Source organism: Cavia porcellus, unplaced genomic scaffold (genome assembly GCF_034190915.1).
Source record: "Cavia porcellus strain 051 isolate PalLab524CR breed Dunkin Hartley unplaced genomic scaffold, mCavPor4.1 scaffold_6, whole genome shotgun sequence".
Lineage (NCBI taxonomy): Eukaryota > Metazoa > Chordata > Mammalia > Rodentia > Caviidae > Cavia > Cavia porcellus.
In genome coordinates, this window is record NW_026947489.1 from 48,739,202 (window position 1) to 48,762,754 (window position 23,553).

Consider the following 23,553-nt stretch of genomic DNA (forward strand, 5'->3'; position numbering starts at 1 on the left):
GGAGGATGAAGTTACAGAGCCTGGTAATGTTGTCGGAGGTCAGGTGGGAAACCGAAATGCACCTCTCTCAAAGCCAGGCAGGAGCCTCCCCAGAGAACCGGGGCTCTGCCCTGCTCCCAGGCCACTGCAGATGGCACAGGGCTGACGCTGTCCACACAGAAGGGAGTGCTCGGCAGACTGAGGTAGCCACAGGCGGTGCTGAAGCCAGCAGTGCTGGGAGGTGAGGTAAAGGAGAAAGGAGTCCAGCAGTGGCCACTGAGACAGCAGAGCCAACTATGTTGCTGGGTGTCCATTCTCTGTCGACTGGAGGCTGGCAGTGTTGTACACACAGCAAGGTTTTAAAGTCACAGCTCCAAAGAACTGAGGGACAGGCATGTGATGTCGAAGCTATGCCGTCAGAGATTTGGGGAAGGGCAGAGATCTGGACGCTCAGGATGTCAGGTGCATGGTGTGTCAACTTGTGGCAAGACTGTGGCTCTGCACTGTTCCTGGACATCTGTGTGTGTGTGCATGAGACAGGACGCTGTGAGAACTAGGACATGTCCACAGTGGGTTCCCATTAAGCCAGGAATAATCCCTAGTGCAAGTGTCACCAAGCCATCCCAGCACAGAGGGCAGGAAGACCAGACTGGAGCCTGGGAGCCTGGCTTCTGTTTCAGTTACAACTCTGTGTGTACACAGAACAGTTTCATGTGACTGCTTATGAATGATTGGAGAGATGCAAAGGCCCAGCACCATGCTCTGACCACCAACAGATCTGGGTGAGTGATTCAACTTCTTAAGACTGTCCCATAATATTTAGGGCAAGGAATGGTTTGATTTGGAGGAAGCAATGTTGAGACATCCCCGAAGAACCGACAGAGCAATGTGGTAGGCATTCTCAACACACTGGGCTTGTGTCTTCTCTCAGTGATCTGCTTCTGCCTCTTTTCCAGACTCCTCTGGGTCCTCTCCACTGGCCTCCTAGGGCTCAGGTTGCCTCTACAAGGAGCCCAGCTTTTGGTAGCAACAAAGGACATCCCTACCTCGGCAAAGTGGCACCGCCTGTAATATGGCACTCGGTAAAAGGCTGGCAAGTTCAAGCTCAGCCTGAGCAACTTAGCACAACCCTCTCTCAAAAAATACAAGAAGGGCTGGGGACCCGGGTTCGATCCCCAGTATTGCAGGGAAGTAAAAAAGAAAAAAAGGCCATCCCTGAACTGTGGGAGGTGACATCAGAGGGACGTGGGCCATCCAAAGCAGTTGTCCCTGTGACAGCTGACTCACAGCACAAAGAGGTCCTCCTCACAAGGGTTGTAGTCTTCTTCCAGCTCCTGGGAGTACAGCAACATCTGCCTGCAGGGAACAAAATCACCATCAGATGTGGTAAGGCTACAGGACACAGGTACAGTGTGATGGGCTGCACCTCACCAGAAACAGCATCACACCCCAGACCCTGGCCAGGGCGAGGCAGGGAGAGAGGAGCCAGCAAAGAAATGAAAGGGCACAAGTGAGTTCAAAACCCGGAGTTCATGGCCAGTTTTACTCCTGGGAACCTCAGCAAGCTACCATCTTCCTTCACTGTCCACTGACAGGCTAATGGTACTGGTCATCTCACAAGTCAGCCAGACTACCAAGAATTACCAGGTAATGTAACGCAGAAGGGGGTTCCTAAGGCAGTGACCCACACAGTGCCGATGCCAGGTGAACAACTGATATAATGCACACACAGGAGGGCACAAACACATGCACGCATTACACCCAAGGCCTAGAGGCAACTCCGCAACTTCTGACCTAGAGGTTCCTCTTCTCTGAGCTCCAGACTCTTAAGCCTGGCAGAAAGGGATGGTGCATGTGCACCTCCCTCCATCCTTTGGGCCTGTGCAGGGAGCCTGGCATTGCTTGTTCCTATCTCCCAGCTGACGAATGCACCACAGGAAAGCACCATGAGGAGAGGGGCGGCAACAGGACAGGCATCAAGGAGATACCGAGGGCAGCCTAGGAAGAGTGAGCAGCCCGAGCCCCGGCTGTGCCCACGTGGCCCTCACCTCTGCTCGTTGAGCCGCCTGTACTTCTCCCTGTCGGCACTGTTGATCTTCAGCAGGGGCTGCAGGTGGTCGTGGTGAGTCTTCACATTCTGGTTATCCACGTAGACGTCGTACAGCTCCCGCTTCTCCTCAAATATCTTCTCTGTAGTGCCTGTGGAACCCGGGGTTAAGAAGCCTGAGGGGTCACTGAGGGGCCAGCCGGACCCCATGAGGACAAGGAGGTCAGGAGCCCAGGTCTGGGACAAGGGCTTGAACATGAGGACAGGTGGACGGAGGGCCCCATACTCACAGGCCACATAGGACACTTCTACCTCCAGGCTCTCTATGTCAGCCACGTTCACATAGAAGAAGGGCTTGGACTCAGGGATAGTGCCCCCGATGCCAGGCAGCGAGACGTTGGCCAGGCAGCAGCAGCAGTACACTGTGGGGAACGAGGAGGGGAGGGCAGGGCCGCCAGTTGGCACTTCTCCCATGCTGCTGGCCTACAAAGCAGCTGCTTTGGTTTGAGCATGGCCTGTCCACCCTAAAGCCTGTGTTGAGGAGTAGCTCCATGTATAAAGGCAGTGGAGCCTTTACAGGGGACTCAGATCGTGAGGCTCCACAAAGGGATAAAAGCGGTGCCCAGGACAGAGAATCAGCCATCTCCACGACAGCGTGCTCTAGAGCAACCCGGTGCTTCCTCCCTCTCCTACATGTGCCTGCTTCTGCTCTTCCTCCACAAAGACCTTGCCAGAAGCTGAGCGGAGTCCGGCATCATTCTCTTGGATTTTCAGAACACGAACCAAATGAACCTCCTGTTTTATGCATCCCTCAGATGCAGGCATTTTATTACAGAAACAAGAAGCAGACTAATACAGAGCTGTGCAGGACTCTGCTTTGTGCTTCCAACGCTAGTAACCCCATCCTGGCGGCCCCACCATGCATCCTTGCCACCCTCCTCTTCCCCACTATTCCCTCGCACTTCACAATCTTCACAACCCATGCACACAAGGTGTGACCAGCTGACCTTTTAAATGTGTCCAGAATTCATCTTCTCTGCTTTAATCCTGACCTGGCTCTCACCAAGCTACCAACGGTCCCCCAACACCTTTCTCCCCTTCCTACACACCAAGACTCTACCGTCTAAAGTACAGACTTAATCAGGTTGCTGCTGGCCTTCAACCCTTGATCCACTTGATGTGACCCCAATTCTTCCGAACTTGGTGAGGAAGGAGAGACTCAGGCAGACAGACTCTGTTCTGGGGACTTAGGAAGAGCATGATTGTAGCTTCTGCTTACCTCTATAGCACACAACGCCCACAGGTGGGGGAGAAAATATCAAAATACGCTTCCGGAGTAAGGCAAACTTCCAGAGGATGAGGATCTGCTCTCCAAAGAACTTGATAAACTGAGACATGCAGCCAGCAGGGTGTGTGATCTGAAAACACAAGAAGGGATGGGGAGAGGGAGGAAGGGGAAGAGCTTGTTAGAAATACCACCGTGGGGCTGGGGATGAGGCTCAGTGACACAGTGCCTGCCTGGCAAGCCAAGGTCCTCAGTTCATTGACTGGCACCAACAAAACAAAACAAAAGAAATACCACTGTGAAAAACGTCCAGGTGTGTGCATAACTAACACCTACCCCTCCACCCCTCCACCCCTAAAACCCAAAATCAATAAGCAACAAAAAAAAAAAAACAAGTACAAACGAAGAGATACACTAAAAGCCATGTTGTACAAAACATTGGTCACTTTAAGTCTTATCTTTAAACTGGATTTTTCTGATGCAAAAGATGTGTGGTATTCTGAAGTTTGGGTTTCAGGATCATTAACTACTTTACTCTGGAGAAAGAGCTGCAGAGGAAACAGGTGAATTTAACTTTTTGAAAGCTAGAACTAAAAGTATGCCTGAAGAGACAGTAAGCCTTGCCGAGAAAAGTCACTTCCAACACGTCGTAGAGCACTGTAATACAATGATGAGTGAGCAGCCTTGGATTAGCCACATATACAGGGACCTCTGCACACGAGGTGAGGTGTCGCAGTGACCACAGACAGGGAAGGCCCACAGGGGCCCGACCCTGCCACACCTGACTCTAACCAACTTCCTGCCAATGCCAATTGCGGAGAGGCTGGCAACCCCAGAGCTGCCTTCCAGGGGTTAAAAGCATATGCTCAAGGAATGCCGATCCTGGTCCTGCCATTTACTAACAGGGATGCCCAGAGAAAGTAAGCTCAGGTTTCTAGTTCACTTTCCTCACCTGTAAATTGGGAAGACCATTACCTATGGCCAGAATGAGACAAAACAGTAAATACTTGCAGCTAAGAACAGCCCATACGGGGTGACCGGTGATGTCACTGACAAACCAGGTGCCTGGAAGCATTTCAGAAGTCATGTCCACACTGAAGTGTCAAAAGCTAAGTGTGCTCGCCTCCTCCCAGGGACACAGGCAAGGACAGTCCTGAAGAGCAGCAGCCATACTAAGGCCATAGGTGTGTTTAAAGGAGCAGTCTGGGGGTCTGCAACCCTGGAGCAGCCTTTGAGCTCCACCAATCCAGACCAGGGCTGCCCTGAGCCCCCTGAAGCTGCACTGGCCCACCTTAGAGAACATTTTCCTTTCCAAGGCACTGACCCCACACTGATGCCAGTCACCAGCCTGGTGCTGGAGAAAGGCCACTCAACACTGAACATGTCTAACTTCCTTTTGTCTTATTCCTCTCACTATATCCCGGATCATCCGGAGGAAAGTCACAAGTGGTTCAGCCTGGTCAGATCCCCCATATGCTATCTTTCATCAAATCAACAAGGAACTGGATAGGAAGGAGCCAGAGCGCAGCCCATTCTTCCATGTCTCCCTGAGTGATCTACCAGCCCCTAACATGTGTTCCACTGGGGAAGGCTGGGAGGGTCGGTTCCAGAGTGTCCTGGGCTTAAACATCCAAGCCCAACTGACTGATCCTTAATCAGCTGTGACCTCACTGAGAGGTTCATTCATGGATGCATGTGTCCCGCTGTGTTAAGAGCTAAAATGTCCCCTTAAATCTCCTGTTCAGAGTAGTACGCTGGAAAGGGTGATTAGATCACGGGGCACTATATGCATCAGTGGACTGATTCACGTAAGGGCTGCTAAATGTGTGTTTATAGCCAAATGGGGTCATTTAGAAGAGCTCTGTCTTCGTGGATGTGACTCTGGAAGGTAACCTCACTCCTTAGCCCTTTCCTGCTCCTTGGATGATATGAGGAGGGCAGGCTTCCTCTGCCAGGCCCTTTCACATTCTGCCCTGGAGTCAGCCACCATGGACTAAATCCATGGAACTGTGAGCACAAATAAACCTCTTCTCTGTTTTGTGGGTCTTATCAGGTATTTTGTCCCAGAGAGGGTAAAGTGACTAAAATATACAAACTCATTCAAAAAGTACCTCTCTTAAGTGTTTACTTTATGGCAAAGCACCAGGTACTGTAGTTCAAACAAGGAAGACAAAACACCCAGTCCCTGTGGTCACATAGCTGTAAGTTTGGAGAGACAGAATAAGCAATTAGAATCAAGCCTGGTGAGAGCACAGGGAAGCACAGGCACTGTGGGACAGGAGGGTGCTGACTCCATCTGAGAAAGACACATACTTCCTGGACTTCTGAGCTTCAACATAAAGCAAGAACCTGTGGACAGTGTTCTGGAAGAGACCAGCACAAACACAGGCCTGGAGCTTAGGAAGGAATATGCCACTTCCTGTAAGCTGCCAGCAGTGCAGGTGGCTCTGGCAGCTGTGACGTTCCTCTGGCCCCTTCCTTCTGCATAAAAGAAGCATAGCCCTCCCCACTACTCCACACTTTATCACACCCTCAGGCCACATGTGCATGCGTAACCTAATGCACATCCCTTCTTGTTTCTCCATGTTTATTCACACATGTGGGCTACCTGCATCTGAGACTGTGATTATTAAAGTGTGATCATGGGCTGGGCATTTATCTCAGTGGCTTAAACCTCCACCTAATAGGCCAGGTCATGAGTTCCATCTCAGATACCAGAAATAAACATATAAATAAACGAAGTGTGATCATGTCATCTAACTTTCTGTGTGACCTGCCAGAACTTCCCAGTCAATTTCTTATGCCCTAATGCATTATTCACAATGGCTACTTGCTCTATGGACATCTTAAGTTTTCTGCCTCTCTGAATGATATGGAATTAAATATTCTTACATACACATCACTCTGGTGGTTTTATAGATAGGCCAGATCTCAAGGAGTGAGGTCCCTGAAATAAAAGAACATGTCCTTTTCATTTTATTATGTTGGCATACTGCTTTTCATAAATCCCATACATATTTGTATGTATAACCTATACAAGTACCTTTTCCTCTGCATCTCCTAGTATTTCACAAGTACGTTAACGAGCTACCCTCAATAGAGCAAGAGCATATGGCAATTTTCCTTTTGCTCTTTTTGATCCTCCTTCCTGGCCTCTAGGAGTAAGGAATCCAGAAACATTTGGTCAGACACCGGTCACCTCTCTCTGGATTTGGAGACAGTCCAGAAGCAATTTTGCTCAGAATAATGAGTGAGACACAGATCAAAGCAACTTTCAGATCAATACAAGCCCTGGATCATGCTCTGATCATTTATCATCTCTTAGTCAATACCAGGGTGTTGAGAAACCTGCAGACTACATTTCCTGGACTCCTGTGCCAATTGGCTGCCTGTTTAGTTCTTCTAATGGAAGTCAGTGGCTGCAAGCTGAAAGGCAGGAGAAAGGGAGGAGTTCTCCTTAGTCTCTACCTCCATTGGTACTGCTCCAACAGGAAAGGATTCCTGGCTCCACCTACGGTTTTTCTCAGCCCTCTCAGCACAAGCTGACCCCATGCCCAAAAGGCACCACCATCAGCAGGCCTGTGCCTCTCCAGGGATTCAAGCTTGCACTGGCAGAGTTCTCCCATGGTAGTGATGACTCCTCCTCTCCATCCTGGCTCTGGGTGTGGCAGGAGGCTTTGAAGACAGCTCCAGTGATCTACCCATTACAACCTCATGCCCTTCCCTTGCCTCTTGAGTAACCTGCTTCTAACCAAGATAATATAGCTACATAGGCACTATTCCCCCTAGATAAGGTCACGAAAAATTATGATTTTCATCTAGTTCGCAGCTTTGGCTTTCTTGTTGGTTTTGATGAAGCAAAGCTGCCAAATTAGAGACTCCTCCCCCATATGGCCAAGAACTGAGGCGGTCTCCAACCAGCAGTGGGGTGCTGAGGCCTTCTTTTAATCTAACCCTGCCAATGAACTTAGAAGTAAATACTTCTCTGGCTGAGCCTTCTCGTGAGGTCTCAACCTTGACTGCAGTCAGATGAGAGATCACAAAGAGGACCCATCTGAGCCAAACCTGGACTCCTGGCTCACAGAACCTGTGAGATAATAAATATGGGTGGTTTCAAGCTTGCAATCTTGGTGTGATTTGTTATGTCTAATACAGGGTGGCACACTTATCCCCATTTGCTTCTTTGGTCTTATAAATCCTCTATTACTGATTCTCTATATTGAATTGTTTTGAAATATGTAAAATGGTCTCTGTTTTCCTGATAGGACTCTAATTGTTACTTACTAGGGTTCAAATTCTGTGGTCTAGTATTTAAGGTTCTCTACAATTTGATACCAACCTATTTTCCCAGGCTTGACTCTTATAGCCAGGTAGCCTGAAAATGTAACCTTAAACACATTCACTCATGACTCATGAATGTGTCTTGTGCTTTCCTTTGTCCACATCTCTGCAAAGACAGTGAAGTAGGGTAGGGAGCTAAGAGCACTGGGTTTGATCCCTATCTGGTATTTAAATCCTGACTCTATCTCCTACTGCTGTATGGCTTGAAGCAAGTCAGTGAGCCTTTAGAAGCCTCCACTGCTTTAGCTGAAAAATAAAGAATACCAAAAAATTCAAGAGTACAGTAATGGGCATAGATAAAGAAATAGCATAATGCCTCCCTCAGGGAAGGCTCTCAGAAAACAGTAGACTATGGCTTTCATTACTGCAAGTCTTCCCTCAGTCAGGAATCAGCATCCCTCACTTTCCACTGAGCCAAATACAAGCTTCAGGGACCAACTAAATTCTCTTTCACGATGCTTTCTCCCTTAGACTCATGCATAATTTCTCTCCCAGGCCAGCCCTAAGCTTTCACTGAAATATTTTATGACCAGTCAAAATGCTGTAACTAAGAAGTATCATACCTGTTCATCAAATCCTTCCATTCTAGCTCAAATGTCTGGATGTACAATACTGAAACAATCAACAGAATCAAATCCATCTGTGCTTTTCTAGAAGTCCAGCATGACTGGCCTGCCTGTGATATATGGCTTGGCATTATGATTACAGAAGTATCTAGCAGGCAAACTGCTTATGGCAACTCACCTTAGGTTTAGGATTTAAGTAAACCCAAATGCTTATGTTAAGATGCAATCCAATCAGCAGCAAGCTTTGCGAAAGAGCACCAGACAGAAATCTCTTATCAATGGAAACATAATGTACAACTACTGTTCCAGACACAAGGCCAGCACTGTGGAAGGGGACGGCGGATCTCACCTTCATCTCGGGATACATGTAGCGGTGGATGGAAGGCAGCCAGTAGACAGGGGGAAGGCTGCTGCCTCTCCCGGGTCCCCCATGGAGCACCCCTTTCTTGTCTTCATAGAATGCAGCCAGATGAGAATAATGTCCTGGCGTCTCTAGCTGATGCCTGCACAACACACATCCCCAGTGCAAGCACAGTGAGAACAGTTCTAGTCCCAGCCCCATAGTTCAACCCCCTCTGCTACCCCTGCCACTGTCAGTGGGTTCACCAGCTTTGAGGCTGCCTTCGAGCCTCCCTTTGTGTTACAGAACATCCATCAGACCGCCCCAATGTGGGTAATTCATTTGCGTTCTCACGGGAAACACACAGAATTATCAGGCTGTGACTAATGTCTATTGTTCTTGAGCAAGGTACCCTAACGATTGTTGCTGCTTCCCAGAGAAGGGCTGTTTTCTTTGAGAAAGGTTAACTTGGATGACTACAAATTCCCTGCTTAATGCTACTCTCTGTGTCAAACTCATGCTTGCTTGCTCTCTCTGTTATAAATCCCAGGGAGAAGCTTATGCCTCATGTCCCCAATAAGGTACTTCCCTAAAAGAGTTAAAGCCTTTGTGTTACAGTGATACATGCACATTCATGTTTACACAGGCACAGTTTGGAACAGCTAAATCTTGGAAGAAGCTTACACATCCATCAAGAGATGAAAGGTAAACAATATGTGGTATTTATGCACAATGGAGCACTAGAGTCTGTCATAAAGAAAAATAAATGAGTCATTTGTAGGAAAATGGATGGGCCTTGAGACCACAATGTTGAGTGAAATAAATCAGATACACAAGCTTAAACAGTGAACGGTTTCTCTTATATGAGAACCCCAAATTATAAATAAAAATAAGAGCAAAAGGAAATGTAATAGGAAGTGGGGAAACAGTTCTTTCCCAAATGGGAAGGGGCTCAAGAGTTAGAGGGAGAGGGAAGCAAGGGGGGGGGAGTAATAGGGGATAAAAAGGAATAAAGATGTCACAGACACGCACCAGTGCTACACAAGGGATGGGAACACTATGTCCTGCAAACAGGTTACGACTGCGGATCACAGAGATCACCAAGTCCCATCAAACAGCAAAGAAACGAAACACAGCAGAATGCTTTGTTTCCCACCTTATCCTGCCTCTGCACAGATCAGAAGCCCTGTCAGCTGATCCCAAAACCAAGAAAGCGGCACTAAGTTGCAGAATTCTGTTTCCAACTCAAGGTACGAAGATTAACAAAAATGTCAGAGCTTGAATTTTGCCCCTACCACACACACACAAAGGGGGAATTCTAACTCCTGATACTTCAGAATGTGGACTTACTTGGATGGAGCCTTTACAAAGGTAATCAAATTAAAAATGAGGTTCCTGGAATGAGCCCTAATCGAGCATGATTAACAGAAAGGCAGGGGCTGAGGTGATGGATCTACAAGTCCAAAGGAACATGGAAGATTGCCAGCAACCACCAGAACCGGATAGCAACAGGGGAAGATCCCCCCAACCTTTAGGGTACCTGTCCCTCTACACCTTGGTTTTGACCTTCCGAGCTCTAGAATTCTGACAAAGTAAGTTTTTGTTGTCCTAAGCCACCAGTATCTGATGTTTTGTTATGCAGTCCTAGCAAATAAAAGGCCCAATCCCTCTGAACTTATTTTATTTTCTTGATGTCTTATAATTTCCCAGAATGATGAAAGGGAAAATATGGCTTCCCTAAGCAAAGGAAAAGCATTCCTAACTATGACTGGCCCCAGAACAAGTGATTTAAAAGGCAATTATTTGTTACCAGTCTCCACTGACCTGTCACATGGCAGGTCTAAAATATGACACAAAATATAACACAAGCTCTAAAATCTAACACAAACAGTTCAGAAGCAAGATGTCACTGAGCAACTAGCAGCCAGGTATTTTCTAACCAGTTCCATCCAAGAATGAGTGGAGTCACCAATAGCAATGGACTTTCAGAAAATATTACACTTTAGAAAGAAGAGGGCGAATCTTAATATGACTATATTTTAAAAAATGATTGGTAAAATAAGTTCCTCTGTAGGAGACAGCTGTGTAATTTCAGGGTACCTACACATTTTGTGTTAAGTTTTGTACAAGAAGGTAGCCATGTGACACAAGAAGTGATGTAGGGAGAGCCTACGATCATACGGAAAGCCACGGGGATCTGGCTATTCTGAAGGATCACAGATTTCAGTCTTCTGCAGGGAAGTGGTCCAACTAATGTAAATCTAATAAACAGAAACTTATAGACAATAACGTCAAAGGTATTTTCATTACAATCCATTGCCCCTCCTCTCTCCACGAAAAGCACTGAGAATCTCTATTTTTTGTGTTGAAAAGGCTGAATCAAGGGTAATTATACTTTTTCATTTCCTAGATTTACTGTTTGCAGATTTCCTGCTCAGCTGTCTTTTCTGTTTGACTATGTTAAACACTGTATTTGGAGCAAGAATCTACAGAAAAGCTCCCTTAACAGTACCTTAAACTAAAAAGCTGATAATGGGACTCTGAAAAGAACTCTCTCTGATAAGAGAACAGGACAAAAAAAATACACATTACAGAATATGAAGAAACATAAATACAAATTGGCACTTCCTAGATGAATGTTAAACAACCATTGTGTGAAAACCTCAGAATGCAGGCATACTGCAGATCCTACCAACAAACAAGATTGATCACCAGCCACCACAACAATGTAAGCCAAGAAGTAATGCTGAGAGGCTGAGAGTGCTGGGAGATAAGCTGGTCCTTAAAGGTGATATTAAAGGAGATCATTGTGGGTCTGCACATATAGCTGTATGTGGGTTTACGTGTGCAGGATAACCAGCCTACTAAGACTTTGTTAGTTCATCAAAAATAGCTTGTGCTGTCATTGTTTGATTGTCTCTTCATCTCTTATGCTATGATTTTGTAACTTGAACTACTTCTAAGATAACAATATGTAATATATTAACTAGTAATGATTTCTCACTGTTATTTTTTTGAAATTCTGTATCATTTCTACCCTTTTTTCTGTTTTTCTGTTTTTAAACATTAAACAAATAACAATAAAGGAGATCCTTCCAATGTGTTTATATGTAAGGATGCATAGATTAAGAAATCACCAAGCCTGACATGGAATCTGTCTAAGAGATGTGACACTATAAAAACTATCAATTATTTTGACACCTTCCCCGAAAAATTATCAATTATTGGCTCTCAATATTTTACTGATCTGAAGCCACAGGTTTTGGGGACAAATCAAGCACTTTCCTGCAGGACTAGAGACAGTGAGGTTCTCTTTAAGCTACAGGCCCTTCAATGATCCATCACACACATACACAGCCATGCACACACATACCCAGTGCAGCTGACACTGCCTTCCCCTATTGTCACAGCCTGCAATAGTTCATCCAATAGAAGACCTGGAAAGGCCTCTGTGCCACAATTACACCTCCTCAGCCTGCTGTATTCTCAATTCATCTGAATAGGTCTGTCTTCAGAAAAACCAACATTCCCATAAACTGCTGGTACAGGGAGAAAACGGTACCACCTTTTCTAGGCTAGATTACAACTTATATCAGACGTACGCTATGTACACCCTCTGATTCACCCAATGATTCCATTTCTAGGTTTGTAACCTAAAGATCTATTTACAGATGTGACCAATCATTCTACCCACAAGGATGCTCATGTTTATAGTGGTGGTGGTGGTGGGGGGGGGACCTCAAAGCCCAGTATTTAAATAAATGATGGTACAGCTATATGTTGACATGCTGTGAAAACTACCAAAACAATGTTAAAAACTTTTATGAAATAGTTAAAAGTTAACATGCCACATTAAAAAAAATATCGAAATGACATCCATAGTCCTTTTAAAAAAGTAGTATGTGTGTTTAATTTACACATGGGGGAAAGACCAGGAGGATACGTAACAGTGTTAACAGTAGATGTGCTTGCAATCATGTTCCTTTTCCTTTGAGTTTTCTCCAGTTTTGAAGTTCCTGACAGTAACTGCAGTATATGTTAATTTTATATTTAGTCTTTTAAAACTTTTCTTTATAGAAACTTTTAAACATACTCAAAAAAGTAGAATGACTCAGTTTCAGTAATAATCCATATTTCAGCAATATGATTATATCTCTACCCTGTGCCCTATCATAAATGACTTTTTTCTTAAGTATTTCAAAGAAGATTCCACATCATATTTTATCTGTGCATTGTTGGCATGTATCACTGATAAAGTGTATTTTAAAATAACATCCACCATGTCATTATCTCACCTTTTTAATGCCTTCATAAAAATTTAATATACCCAGTCATATTCCAATTATACTCATTGTCCGCAAAAATGACATTTTATAGTTGTTTTGTTTGAATCAAAATCTAAGCCAAATCCAAAAATGTAAGTATCAGTACATGTCTTAGAGACCTTTTGTTCTTTTACAATCTCTCTCTTCTAATTATTTTTTAAGAAAGGAAATAGTTATGCAATATATTTTGATAATTAAGAGATTATCCTGAAAAGGGCTCTCTAGAGATACGGAAGTCAAGAGTTATAGATGAAGCACCCACTGTAAGTCTGCAGAATCAGCAGTTGGAATGAATATAAAACACAGATTAGGTGTAACAGAAATCAAGTCTAGTCTACGTACACCAAAAGCATTGCTCAGGCAAGTATTATGCCCGCCCAGACCTGATTCTGTCCTTCACATCTGCCATACAAACCTGTTCTCTCAGGTTACCTCTTGTCCTCTTTGAATCACCAAGCTGCAAAACCTTCTAGCTGTAACTCCAAATCTAAAAGCCACAAAAGGATAAATGAATTCAAAGAAAAAAACTAGGTACGCAACAGAAAAGTAATGCTAAATGACAAAGTAGGAAATAATTTGCAATTTATGGCACAAAGAACACATTTCCTTATTATGCAGCAAACTCCTAGGAATTAGTAAGACAATTTCAACAAGAACAACAAAATGTAATGAAGTCTAGAAACAACTGACAAAAACAAAAATGCAAATGAACTGAACAGACATAAAGATGCTCATTTCATTTTTAAGAAAAATGACAACTAAAAGCATACTAATGTCCCATTTTTTTTAATCCAGCAGAATGCCAAAAGTCCAAAACTTTTTATGTTGGAAGGGAGATGAGGTGCTCTCCATTAGTGTGGAACGTGCAAAATGGTTCACCCTCTACGGGAAACAATTTGACAATGTTTATTAAAATTACAAACATATACCCTTTAAACACTCAATTTCATTTCTGGAAGTTTAATGTATGGATATGCCACTCATGTGTGGAATAATACTTGTTCATGATATTCAGGAAAACATCATTTATAACAGCAATGGGCTGGAAAAAAACAAACACTGGCTGCTGAAAACAAAGATGTCTCTTAATATCCGGATGTGGGATGATATCCCACACCACTGGACGAAAAAGGCAAGGTACAGACATTCATAATATGTTACCTTTTATGTGAAAGGAGGAGAAGAATGTGTATTTGCATTGTGTATCCACAACTTCAGGAAGAAACGTGACCACTGGGATTATGGGATGGATATGGGAAGAAGTGTAACTTTTCATTTTAATGCCAATGGAGGTGATGTTGCTGTCATTCCTTTAGTAAGAAAATCTTCCAAATTTCAGAAGGTCACATGTCCACTCAGCTGCCTTTCACAGGATTCCTTGCTGCTAAGTGTACAGTAACCAAGAATAGGCAAACAACTCTGACCAGAAGTATGTGTTCGAGTTCTGAGCTTCCATGTCACTCCCCTCATCGCTGGTTGGAATATACAAGAGTGAGTCAGCTTCTACCACGTGGCTGAGAACATTACTGCAGGAAGAGGCATAGACTAGTGTGCCACTCACCACCACTAGTGACCTGCCTCACCATCTCTGGGATTGTCAGACTAGAAAAGCTGCTCTTCTAGTCCATTTGAGCCAGTTTGTTAACTCTGCTCTTCATCACAGTACCCTAGGCTGCATTTTACCCGAGCAGAAGATGGTACCCAGAAGTAAGCTATTATGGTATCAAAAACTGTAGTGTCACTGGCTTGGAAGCCAGAAGGAGGTGATGAAAAAAAAAAATTACCCAAAACTAGAAAGCTGGGAACTCTTGTTAAGATATAGGGAAAACATTTGCTAAAACTTTAGAAAGTTGGAAGACAGACCCTGCATCACCTCAACATGTAGCCTTTGGAGAAGCAGCCACAAACACAATGCTGATGTATGCAGACTGCCACTCGGTGCTCTTTACTGTAGTGGGAAAATATAAAGGGAAAACAGTAAGAATTGGACAGCGTCAGCTTACCACAGGAAGTGAGTTTTAAATTTTACAATAATAAATCAACTGAGGTTCCAATAATTTGGAATCTTGTGGGGCTGGAAAAGCCAATGTTTTGTGCCCAAAAATCAGTAGATAAGAGTCGGTCTTACCAATGAAAGTTCCTAGTTAAGTAACCTTGGAGAGCCAAGGGAGTCAGACCATTTGTACAGATTGAATTGAAAGTATTACGTCCCAATAGTGGCCAATATGAGGGAAAGGGGGATTGGCCAAGAACAGTGACAATAAGTAGTTTAGAAGCCCACTAACTGGAAGATCGCGGAGTGGTGAGCGGCAGAGAAAGAGCTTCTTTGGGACTTGGTGTCTAGACACTGGAATATAGAAAAGTAAGGAACAGAAGGAGGCGAGAAGTGGGTCCCCAGAACCTAGAAAGGATCTGAAGCAAGAATTAAAGCCCCTGGAAAGAGCAAAGAGAAAAACTTCAACAGAGGAGGAACAAAAGGCAGATGATGCTCTCATCCTGGGCCGAGACACACTGTGTGAGAGAGGCAGCTTGAACCTGCAGATGCCTGGTGACTGCTAGTGACCCTAAGGCCTCCATGGTGAAGCACACCAGTGGAGTACAGCAGTGGCCTGCGGCAGCTGGTGGCAAGCTGTTCCCATTGGGACTTCCAGCAGGAGAGGGTAGTTGGCCAGGAGCTATCTTGGAGAGAGGACAACTGAGCTGGACCTATGTGGCCGCTAGCTCCACCTAGCGGTTCCCAGCCCATGTCAAGGCCACAGAAGACCTGGGGACTGCTGTAGGCTGGGTGGGTCTGGTTCCAGCTTCCCATCCAAAACCCAGCCTGAACTTCAGTGGAAACTGGGGTACAGGCTCACTGGGATTTTCCACTACCCCATTCTGGAGCTGCTGCTGGCTTGCTGGGATTGATTAATGTAGAGCTGGACCCTGCCTGCCCATGCTGTCCTCCAGTGGCAGCAGACACACTTTGAAGTGGACACTTTTTCTTTATTTTCTCTCTTATTTGTGTTGTTTTCTCTTCATTGTTTGTTCTTGTTTTTATATGAATGTGAACATGGTTTCTAGTTTGTTGTTGTTCTGTTCTGGTTTCTATTTCTTCCCTCCTGCCTTCTTTATCAGTTTTGTGAAGTTTGTGTGATCCTCCTTTGTCCTCTGCCCTTGCTCATCTTGCCCTTGCCTAATCTCATCTTTTTTTTCTATTTCTGTATTTTCCCCCATCCCTTCTTAAATTTTCTCTCCTGACATATAGGGCTTACTTGCTGCATCTAATTTTATGGTACGTTTTACATTTTGTGATATAACGATAAATCTAGTACATATGGCTAAAGGTGGCAAATCAATAGTTAACTCAGTTTTTTCATTTTCTGACTGTACCACTTTAGCCAAAATGACATGATTGTTCTAGCCAGTTGTTCTTCCTGGTATGGCAAGACTGAGATTGGTTAAGAATCTTAAAAAAGGCTACAGGCCAGAGTGAAAGAACTAGAACTTAGATGCAGCAAGTCAGCCCTATATGTCAGGGGAGAAAATTTAAGAAGGGATGGGGGAAAATACAGAAATAGAAAACGAAGAGGCAGGAGCTTGCAACAGACTCAAGACCCAAAGCCAGCTATACCAGGAAGACTCTAAGAAGTAGCCATTTCTTAAAGGTTCTAAATATGACCAATAAAGCTACTAACGATAGGCAATTTATAAGCATCAACCCAGAAATTAAATTTAAAAAAATACAAGCCAAGAATATAGCTCAGCAGTAAAAGCACCTGCCTGGTAAGCACAAGGTCCTGAGTTCAATTTCCAGTACCATAAACAAAAAAACGAAAACAGTCAAATAACATGCAACTCTAGACATCCACCTCTCAAAAGGCAAACCCAGGAGGCAACGAGGAGGAACAGTTTGAAAGTCACCAAGCCAGATTCTGAAGTGGTAACAGCAAAGCAAATGAATAAGGCTCTAGAAAAAATCAAATCAGAAATAATTTCTCAGATAACTACAGAGATGACATTAGGGCAGATACAGACCTAAAAAAAAATAGAGGCACCTAGGAAAATAATGGAAACCATGAACGCCCAACATAGGAAAGAAATGGAATTCATAAAACAGACTCAAACAGATATCCAGGACATTAAACTCTATAGAGCCCACTAATTTAAAACATATGACTTGAAATTGATCTCTGGGGTGGAAACCTGGAAATGACTGAAGTGAACAATGGGAAGCCAATTTAGTTTTGAGGGATATACACCGTCAATATGCCTCGCCTATAAAAGCCTGTGCACTTCCAAGTCCTAAAGAAAATATGAGACCCACAACTTCCCCTGTAGGAAGTGTGTTCTGCAGCTGGGCAGCTGTTCTGCTAGACCTCTGCAGATGTAGCTCTGGAGGAAGACAGAGAAAGCGCCTCCTAAACAGCAAATTCAGGAGCCACAGAGAGAAATGGACAAGGGGATCCACACAACAGCACCAGGGTGCAGCCAGGAGCAAACTGGGCTGCCAGGACAAATCTTCACAATCTGCACTCAGTAGAATGCTGCTATGGCAAGCAAATAAAGACTGCTTCTCTCTGTCCATCTCGCTTTTTCAAATAGCAACTTATACTGTGGTTCCTCCTCACCTTCTGTATGGCATTTCAGAGGTAGAAAACGGGAAACTTGTCCCTTGTTTTATGAGTCTTCAGGGTAAGAGGAGCCACGCCTCGGTCTAATACAAAGGATGCTGCCTGTCTCACAGAATGCTGGACTTCAGCCTGGAGGCAGCAGCTGATGAGGCTCTGAGTCTCCAAGATACCGGGCGGCCTCTGCCAGAAGCAGAGGTGATTTTTTACTCCCCTAAAAATCCACTTTTCTTCTTCCAGTTTATAAGCCAAACCCTAGAATTTTCTGTGTTCCCAGACTTTCCTACAGAGAGATGAGGTTTCCTATTCTGCTGGAAAGTGTGCCTTTGTGATTGAGGACTGGACATTAGATGATGACAAGTGAGGAACACAATTTCCATTCTTTCCCCTTCCCAGTGGGCTGGAATGCAGACGTGGTAGTGGTGAGCGGTTGGACAGGAATAACTTAGAATACAAAAATGCTCTCAGGGTGTGAGGGAATGAGAAGAGATGGGTTCCTGAACAATCAGAAGTACAAAGCAAGCTACCCAGCCTGGCCACCTGCCTAACTAGTACTATGTGACAGAAAATCCTCTTATCTTTTTTGGCCTCCCATACTGCTGTTTAGTCAGAATTTTAATATAATCCCTCCATACAGTTAGGCTTTTTTTTTTTTGTCTTTTTCCTTTTTTTTATTGATACCAGGGATTAAACTCACAATTGTCTGCTTGCAGGGCAGGCACTTATGCTGCTGAGCTAAATCTCTAGCCCCTACAGTTAGGCTTTTGAGCCATGAGAATGTACTACCTATTTGGGAAATTAATTTTTGTTAAATAATTTTTGAAGTATCAGGATTTTAATAAATATATTCTTTTTAAAACTTCTGTGCCAGTCATGGTAGCACATGGATCAGCCTGGGCTACATAAGCGAGTTCAAGGCCAGCCTGCATTGCATAGTGAGACCATGTCTCAAAAAACAAAATAAAAACAAAACAAAAAATCTACATGTTATTTCTTAAAAACCAACTGAAGAAATAGTTCAAGTACCAAAATACATACGTGAAGGTGTTTACTATAGCTCACAAACATAGAGAAACAGCTTTAAAAAAAATACATAGAACTCATTAAAGCTGGGCTTGGTAATGCACACACCTATAATCTCTACTCTGAGAGACTGAGACAGGAGCATCCCAAGATTGAGACCAGCTTGGGCAACTTACTGAGATCCTGTCTCAAATATTTTTTAAATAATTAATTAATGTTTGGTCTTCTTGAGACAGTTTCACTATGCAGTCTAGGCTGGCCTCAAACTTGTAGGAGTCCTTCTGCCTTAGCCTCAAGAGTGCTGGGATTACTGGTGTGTACCATCATGCCTGGTCTAAAAAAATTTTTTTAAATGAGTTGAGAATATAGCTCAATGTGAAGGCTCTTTGTTCAATGCCCAGTGCTAAATAAGAAAAAAAGAAACATGCTAGATGCTCAGCCTTAGGACATAACCATGCAAACTTATGGGACAGTTCAAGTTTTTCTTACCTCTCCAGGTACAATTATATTAAATATGGTTCACTAAAACTGCCTATTTGAAGAAGAAAATTTTCTTTTCTTTTTTTTTTTTTTTTTTTTTTTTGGTACTGGGGATTCAACGCATGACCTTGTGCTTGCCAGGGAGGCACTTTTGTTCCTAAGCTAAAATCCCCAGCCCCAAAGAAGAAAATTTTCATAAGTTATTACTCCTATTTATGTAAAGTCAATTCACTCTAGGATATACTGATATTGACAATGGATGTCTAAGTATTAATATTTGGAAAGATTTTATCCTTTCATACTTTCATGTAAATTAAAAATTTTTTTTTCTACAATTTTAGGTTCTTCCAAAGGTGATAATCAAGACCAATGATATATTATAAAAGCTTTAAAATAATGATAAATCCAAAAAGAAGGGTTATGAATTGTATACAATAATACCAATGTTGTGTGTGTAAGTATTTTTTTTGAAATAGTGTCACACTCTTTTGCTCAGGATGGCCTCAAACTCCTGGGCTTCAGCCAGGCATGGTGTTGTATGCCTGTAAACTCAGCACTTGGAAGGCTGAGGCAGGAGGATACTGTGAGTCCCAGGCCAGGCTGGGTTACAAAGCGAGTTCAAGGCCAGCCTGAACTGCATAGTGAAACCTTGCTTCAAAAAGAAAAAATTCCCAGGCTCACATACCACCACACGTGGCTATCAAATGTATTTTTTCAAAGTACATAAACGTAAGTTTTAGAAAAGAGATAAATGTGGTATGGTTTTAACGGTAATTCTGGAATTAAAGATACATTCTTTTCCCCCTCATAATCTGCAGTGTAGGTAGGTTCCTTGCATAATTTAAAAACTAAACAAACAAAGCCTAAGAACTAGTTTTGCTGCTTCTGTTAAAGGTGCTCTTCCTGTTACCTCAAATACTGAGTGATTAGGCATTAAAGTTTAGTCTGCTTGCCCATTTGGGACAAGGAGGCAATTACTGAGGCTTAGGGTAAACAAAGATCATGCACATGGAAACAAATTCTTTAGTTAAACGAAAGTGATGACGATATTAATATAACCTGAAAACACGAATCTGCCCCAGCTTTCATTGCACAACGAAGTATTCACAGCCTGTTGGCTGAAATGAAGGACATCACCTGAGGACTGACCCATCACCAAGGGCACCCTTGGAGAAGCAGCTGTGATCCTGACTCCTGTCTCAGAGACACATATGCACGCATGTGTGCGCACACACACACACACACACACACACACACACACCCCATATGGCCTGTTCAGCTGCTGCCTGCACACGTGTGCGTGGAAGCCACGTACCGAACCTGGTTCTCCAAGAAATGCATGTACCGGTAGAGCAGGGTGTAGGAAGGAGAGAGGATGCCCACAGACTTCATCCTGGCACCGCGCTCCAGCTCGCTCTCCACGGGCATGTTGGCAAAGCAGGCCAGGCCAAAGAAGGGTCCCTTTCGAAAATAGCTAAAAAAACAAAAACAAACAGCTACTGGGCTCAAAATCAGGAAGAAAACCCTGTTTTGTTTTTCACTAAAATGCAATCCCTCAAACGAAACAAAATACAAATGAACTGTATGCACAGCTCTGAGTAACAAAGCTCAGTCTTAAACCGCTGAACCTCATAGATAACAGGCAAGGTTCAGGAGTAGGAAACTCACCAGCTGAAGGCCACCTCTCAGGAGTTAGAACTTGAGATCCTGCAACCCTGCCACCCAACTGCCCACGACCACAGACACACTCTCCTCCTCCTCCACCACAGCTTATGACAGGGATAGTCAGAGCCAGAACCAAGATTCCCCTCTAACCCTCTCCAGAATGAGTAGTGTTTTCTTAGCATAAACCTCCATGATTCTTCTCCTACTTCCTGAGTCTCTGACATTCTCTACAGCTGTCATTTTCTTCCCTTCTCCTTCTTCCCACTTGTATCTCATGGTTTCAGCCCAATGAGGAAGCTAACGGTACGAAATTATCCCAAAGGTTTTTTCCATTTGCTCCTCCTTACAAAACTCACAAGGCACTAACTATGCAAGATCCAAAACTGCCCTTGTTTAAAAGCTGAGACTTCATGGTGGTGCAACCTGTAATTCCAGCACTTTGGGAGGCTGACACAGGAGGGTCTTAAATTAAAGCCCCACCTGGGCAACTGAGCTATAAGTGCACTCTTTTATTAAAACCACTCCTCAAGTGAAGGCCACATAATTTCTCAGCACGTAGAAGAAGCTTCATGGTAAGAGTTCTGAACTTTTCTAAGTCATAAAGTCCACTAAGAACTTGAAAGCTAGAGCCCTTTTTGCTAGCAAGTGGATACAAACATGAACTACACTGCATTCTCAGATCATCTGCACACACTTTACCTGCAGAATCCTCTGATAAGAGCTCTCAGTCTCTGGAAAAGATGCCGGGAGTGGGAGTGAAGGAAATGGTATAAGCCTTGTGTTCAGAAGTACTTACATGAAATCAGACTGGATTTTATGGGACCCACTGGCCATAGACTTGAACTCAACGCCTTCGAGATCAATATCTTGAGGTAAGCACCATTCCACCATGTTTCCTGTGGGACAGAGAGAATGCAAATTTTAAAAAATGATTCAGAAAAATTCCTGACTTGGCCTCACACTGGGCCATGGAGACATTCACAGGCTCATCTCATCAGGTACCCGGTGATTTGTTTCAGACAAGAGGCGGGGAGGGAAGGACTGCTGCCCACTGTTACCACGTTCAAACATATACCATCTCCTCTGGCCAGCTGACACGGGTCTGCCATTCTGCCCAGCCACTTTTAAATCTCTCTCTCTCACGGCTTCACCTCGCTAAACACTTTCCTTATCTTATCACATACTCTTCCCTTAGTTGCTTGAGATCTTGTTTACATCTCTTTTTTTTTTTTTTTTTTTTTTTTTGAGACAAGGTCACACTATTCTGTTCAGGCTATCCTTGAGCTCACTTTGTAGCCCAAGCTGGTCTCCAATTTGCAATGATCCTCTTGCCTCAGCCTCCTGAGTGCTGGGATTACAGGTGTACATCACCATACCTCCTTCCATCTCACCTTTCTACAGCCACTAGTAACTCTGATGAACCCCAAAACTCTTTATTAAAAAAAATTCTCAGGGTCATTTGCCTCGACAAGGTATGTGCTGATTCCTCAAGTACTCCTCCTCCTTTTCCTTGGTTTCCCTGGTAGAATATTATTTTGGATCTCTTCTGCTTCCCTGGTCAGTGCAGCTCTGCCTCCCTTTCTTTCTTTCCCCAGACACCGGCACATTCTCCAGTGGTCAACTATCTTGGCTTCCAGAATTTGGGGATTCAGTCACGGATCACTGAGTTTTTATTGAGCTAGATGTTGGAGATACAAAGTAAAAGACACAAGCCCTATTCACAAAAAAATTACAGACCAAAGATTAATAAGAAGCTACAGAAAAAGAACAGCCATTGATAGCTATGTGGATCCAGGGTAAGGTGGAATTTCAGTATCCGATCCTCCAACCTGGGGGAATCTGAAGGCTGTACATACAGATATGTATAGAGATGAAGCCCAGAGGAGATTGAGACCTCTGTAGAATAGTCCTTATTGTTTTCATGTGAATTCAAAAAACTCAAAACTGAACACTATGCTACTTGAAATATTTCATTTTTCAGCAAATTTATTAACACTAAATTCCTATTGTCTGGGCACTAAATCACCATTTATAATCCCAGCTAACGGTGCTTTCAGATGACTGTTTAGGGCATCAGCAAACACAGTACACAGACACCACCATCTCCCTGACACACCAGACCACAGAGGACTAGCCAATCCATACGGACAGTCCAAGGCACTTTCAAACAGTTTCTTTTCAAAAGAAGAATGATTCCAACAAACTTATTAATTAAAACAAAACCATGGCTGGGGATATAGTTCAGTGGCACAGTGCCTGCCTTGCAAGCATGAGGTCCTGAGTTGTGTTTATATCTGGGAGGTGCTCACAGGAGCATCGAGCAGCCACCTGCAGGGTTGCTTATCATAATCTCAGCAGAGGTGAGGGGCAGCAGCTCTGCCTACTGATGCTGAAGCCATCTTCCCCTTGGTCCTTCTTCAGCTTCTCTGCCTGCTGAGCTGCATTATGATCAATTCCATAATGACGCCAGCTTCTCCTACATCACAGAAGTCAGAGGCAGTGATGGATCAATTCAGGGTTCCCATTCATCATATGACTTCCAGCTTCTTCCCAACTTGATTCTTCCTCTGGAACAATCCGCCAAGCAGATTATGAGTCCCATCATCAGACATGAGGATCACTGAGTTTTTACATGCAGCTCCCACAATTATGTAAGATCAAGTCCCCATGACAACCACTTCCCTTGCTTGTTCTGTTTCTCTGAGTGAACCTTGACTCACACAATATGCACACATTTCCTCTGACTACATCCCTAGTTTAAGAGCCTAGAATGGCTTTTCAAACATTTGCCTCAGTGCAAAGGAATTGTCAGTAATTCTAAAGCTAGTGTAATGGAAAGTCTGAAAAAAAAAGCAAAATAAATACAATGTTGTAAAAAGGGTGTTTCCACTG

At 43.9% G+C, this 23,553-nt stretch overlaps 1 protein-coding gene across 2 annotated transcripts in view; it reads right to left on the reverse strand.

Annotated features, from left to right (window-relative positions):
• Positions 1–23,553, reverse strand: part of Dennd11 (DENN domain containing 11) — a 41,273-nt gene that overhangs the window by 6,411 nt on the left and 11,309 nt on the right. Inside the window, exons 2-8 of one of the 2 annotated variants that reach the window (XM_063250615.1) lie at positions 21,458–21,557; positions 20,342–20,470; positions 8,568–8,721; positions 3,306–3,444; positions 2,317–2,448; positions 2,028–2,178; positions 1,267–1,335 (exon numbers count right to left, since the gene is read on the reverse strand). In XM_063250615.1, the coding sequence (XP_063106685.1) occupies positions 1,267–1,335; positions 2,028–2,178; positions 2,317–2,448; positions 3,306–3,444; positions 8,568–8,721; positions 20,342–20,470; positions 21,458–21,557 (874 nt within the window). Of the gene's footprint in view, positions 1–1,266; positions 1,336–2,027; positions 2,179–2,316; positions 2,449–3,305; positions 3,445–8,567; positions 8,722–20,311; positions 20,471–21,457; positions 21,558–23,553 lie in introns of both variants that reach the window. The other variant, XM_023567557.2, reaches the window with a different exon arrangement.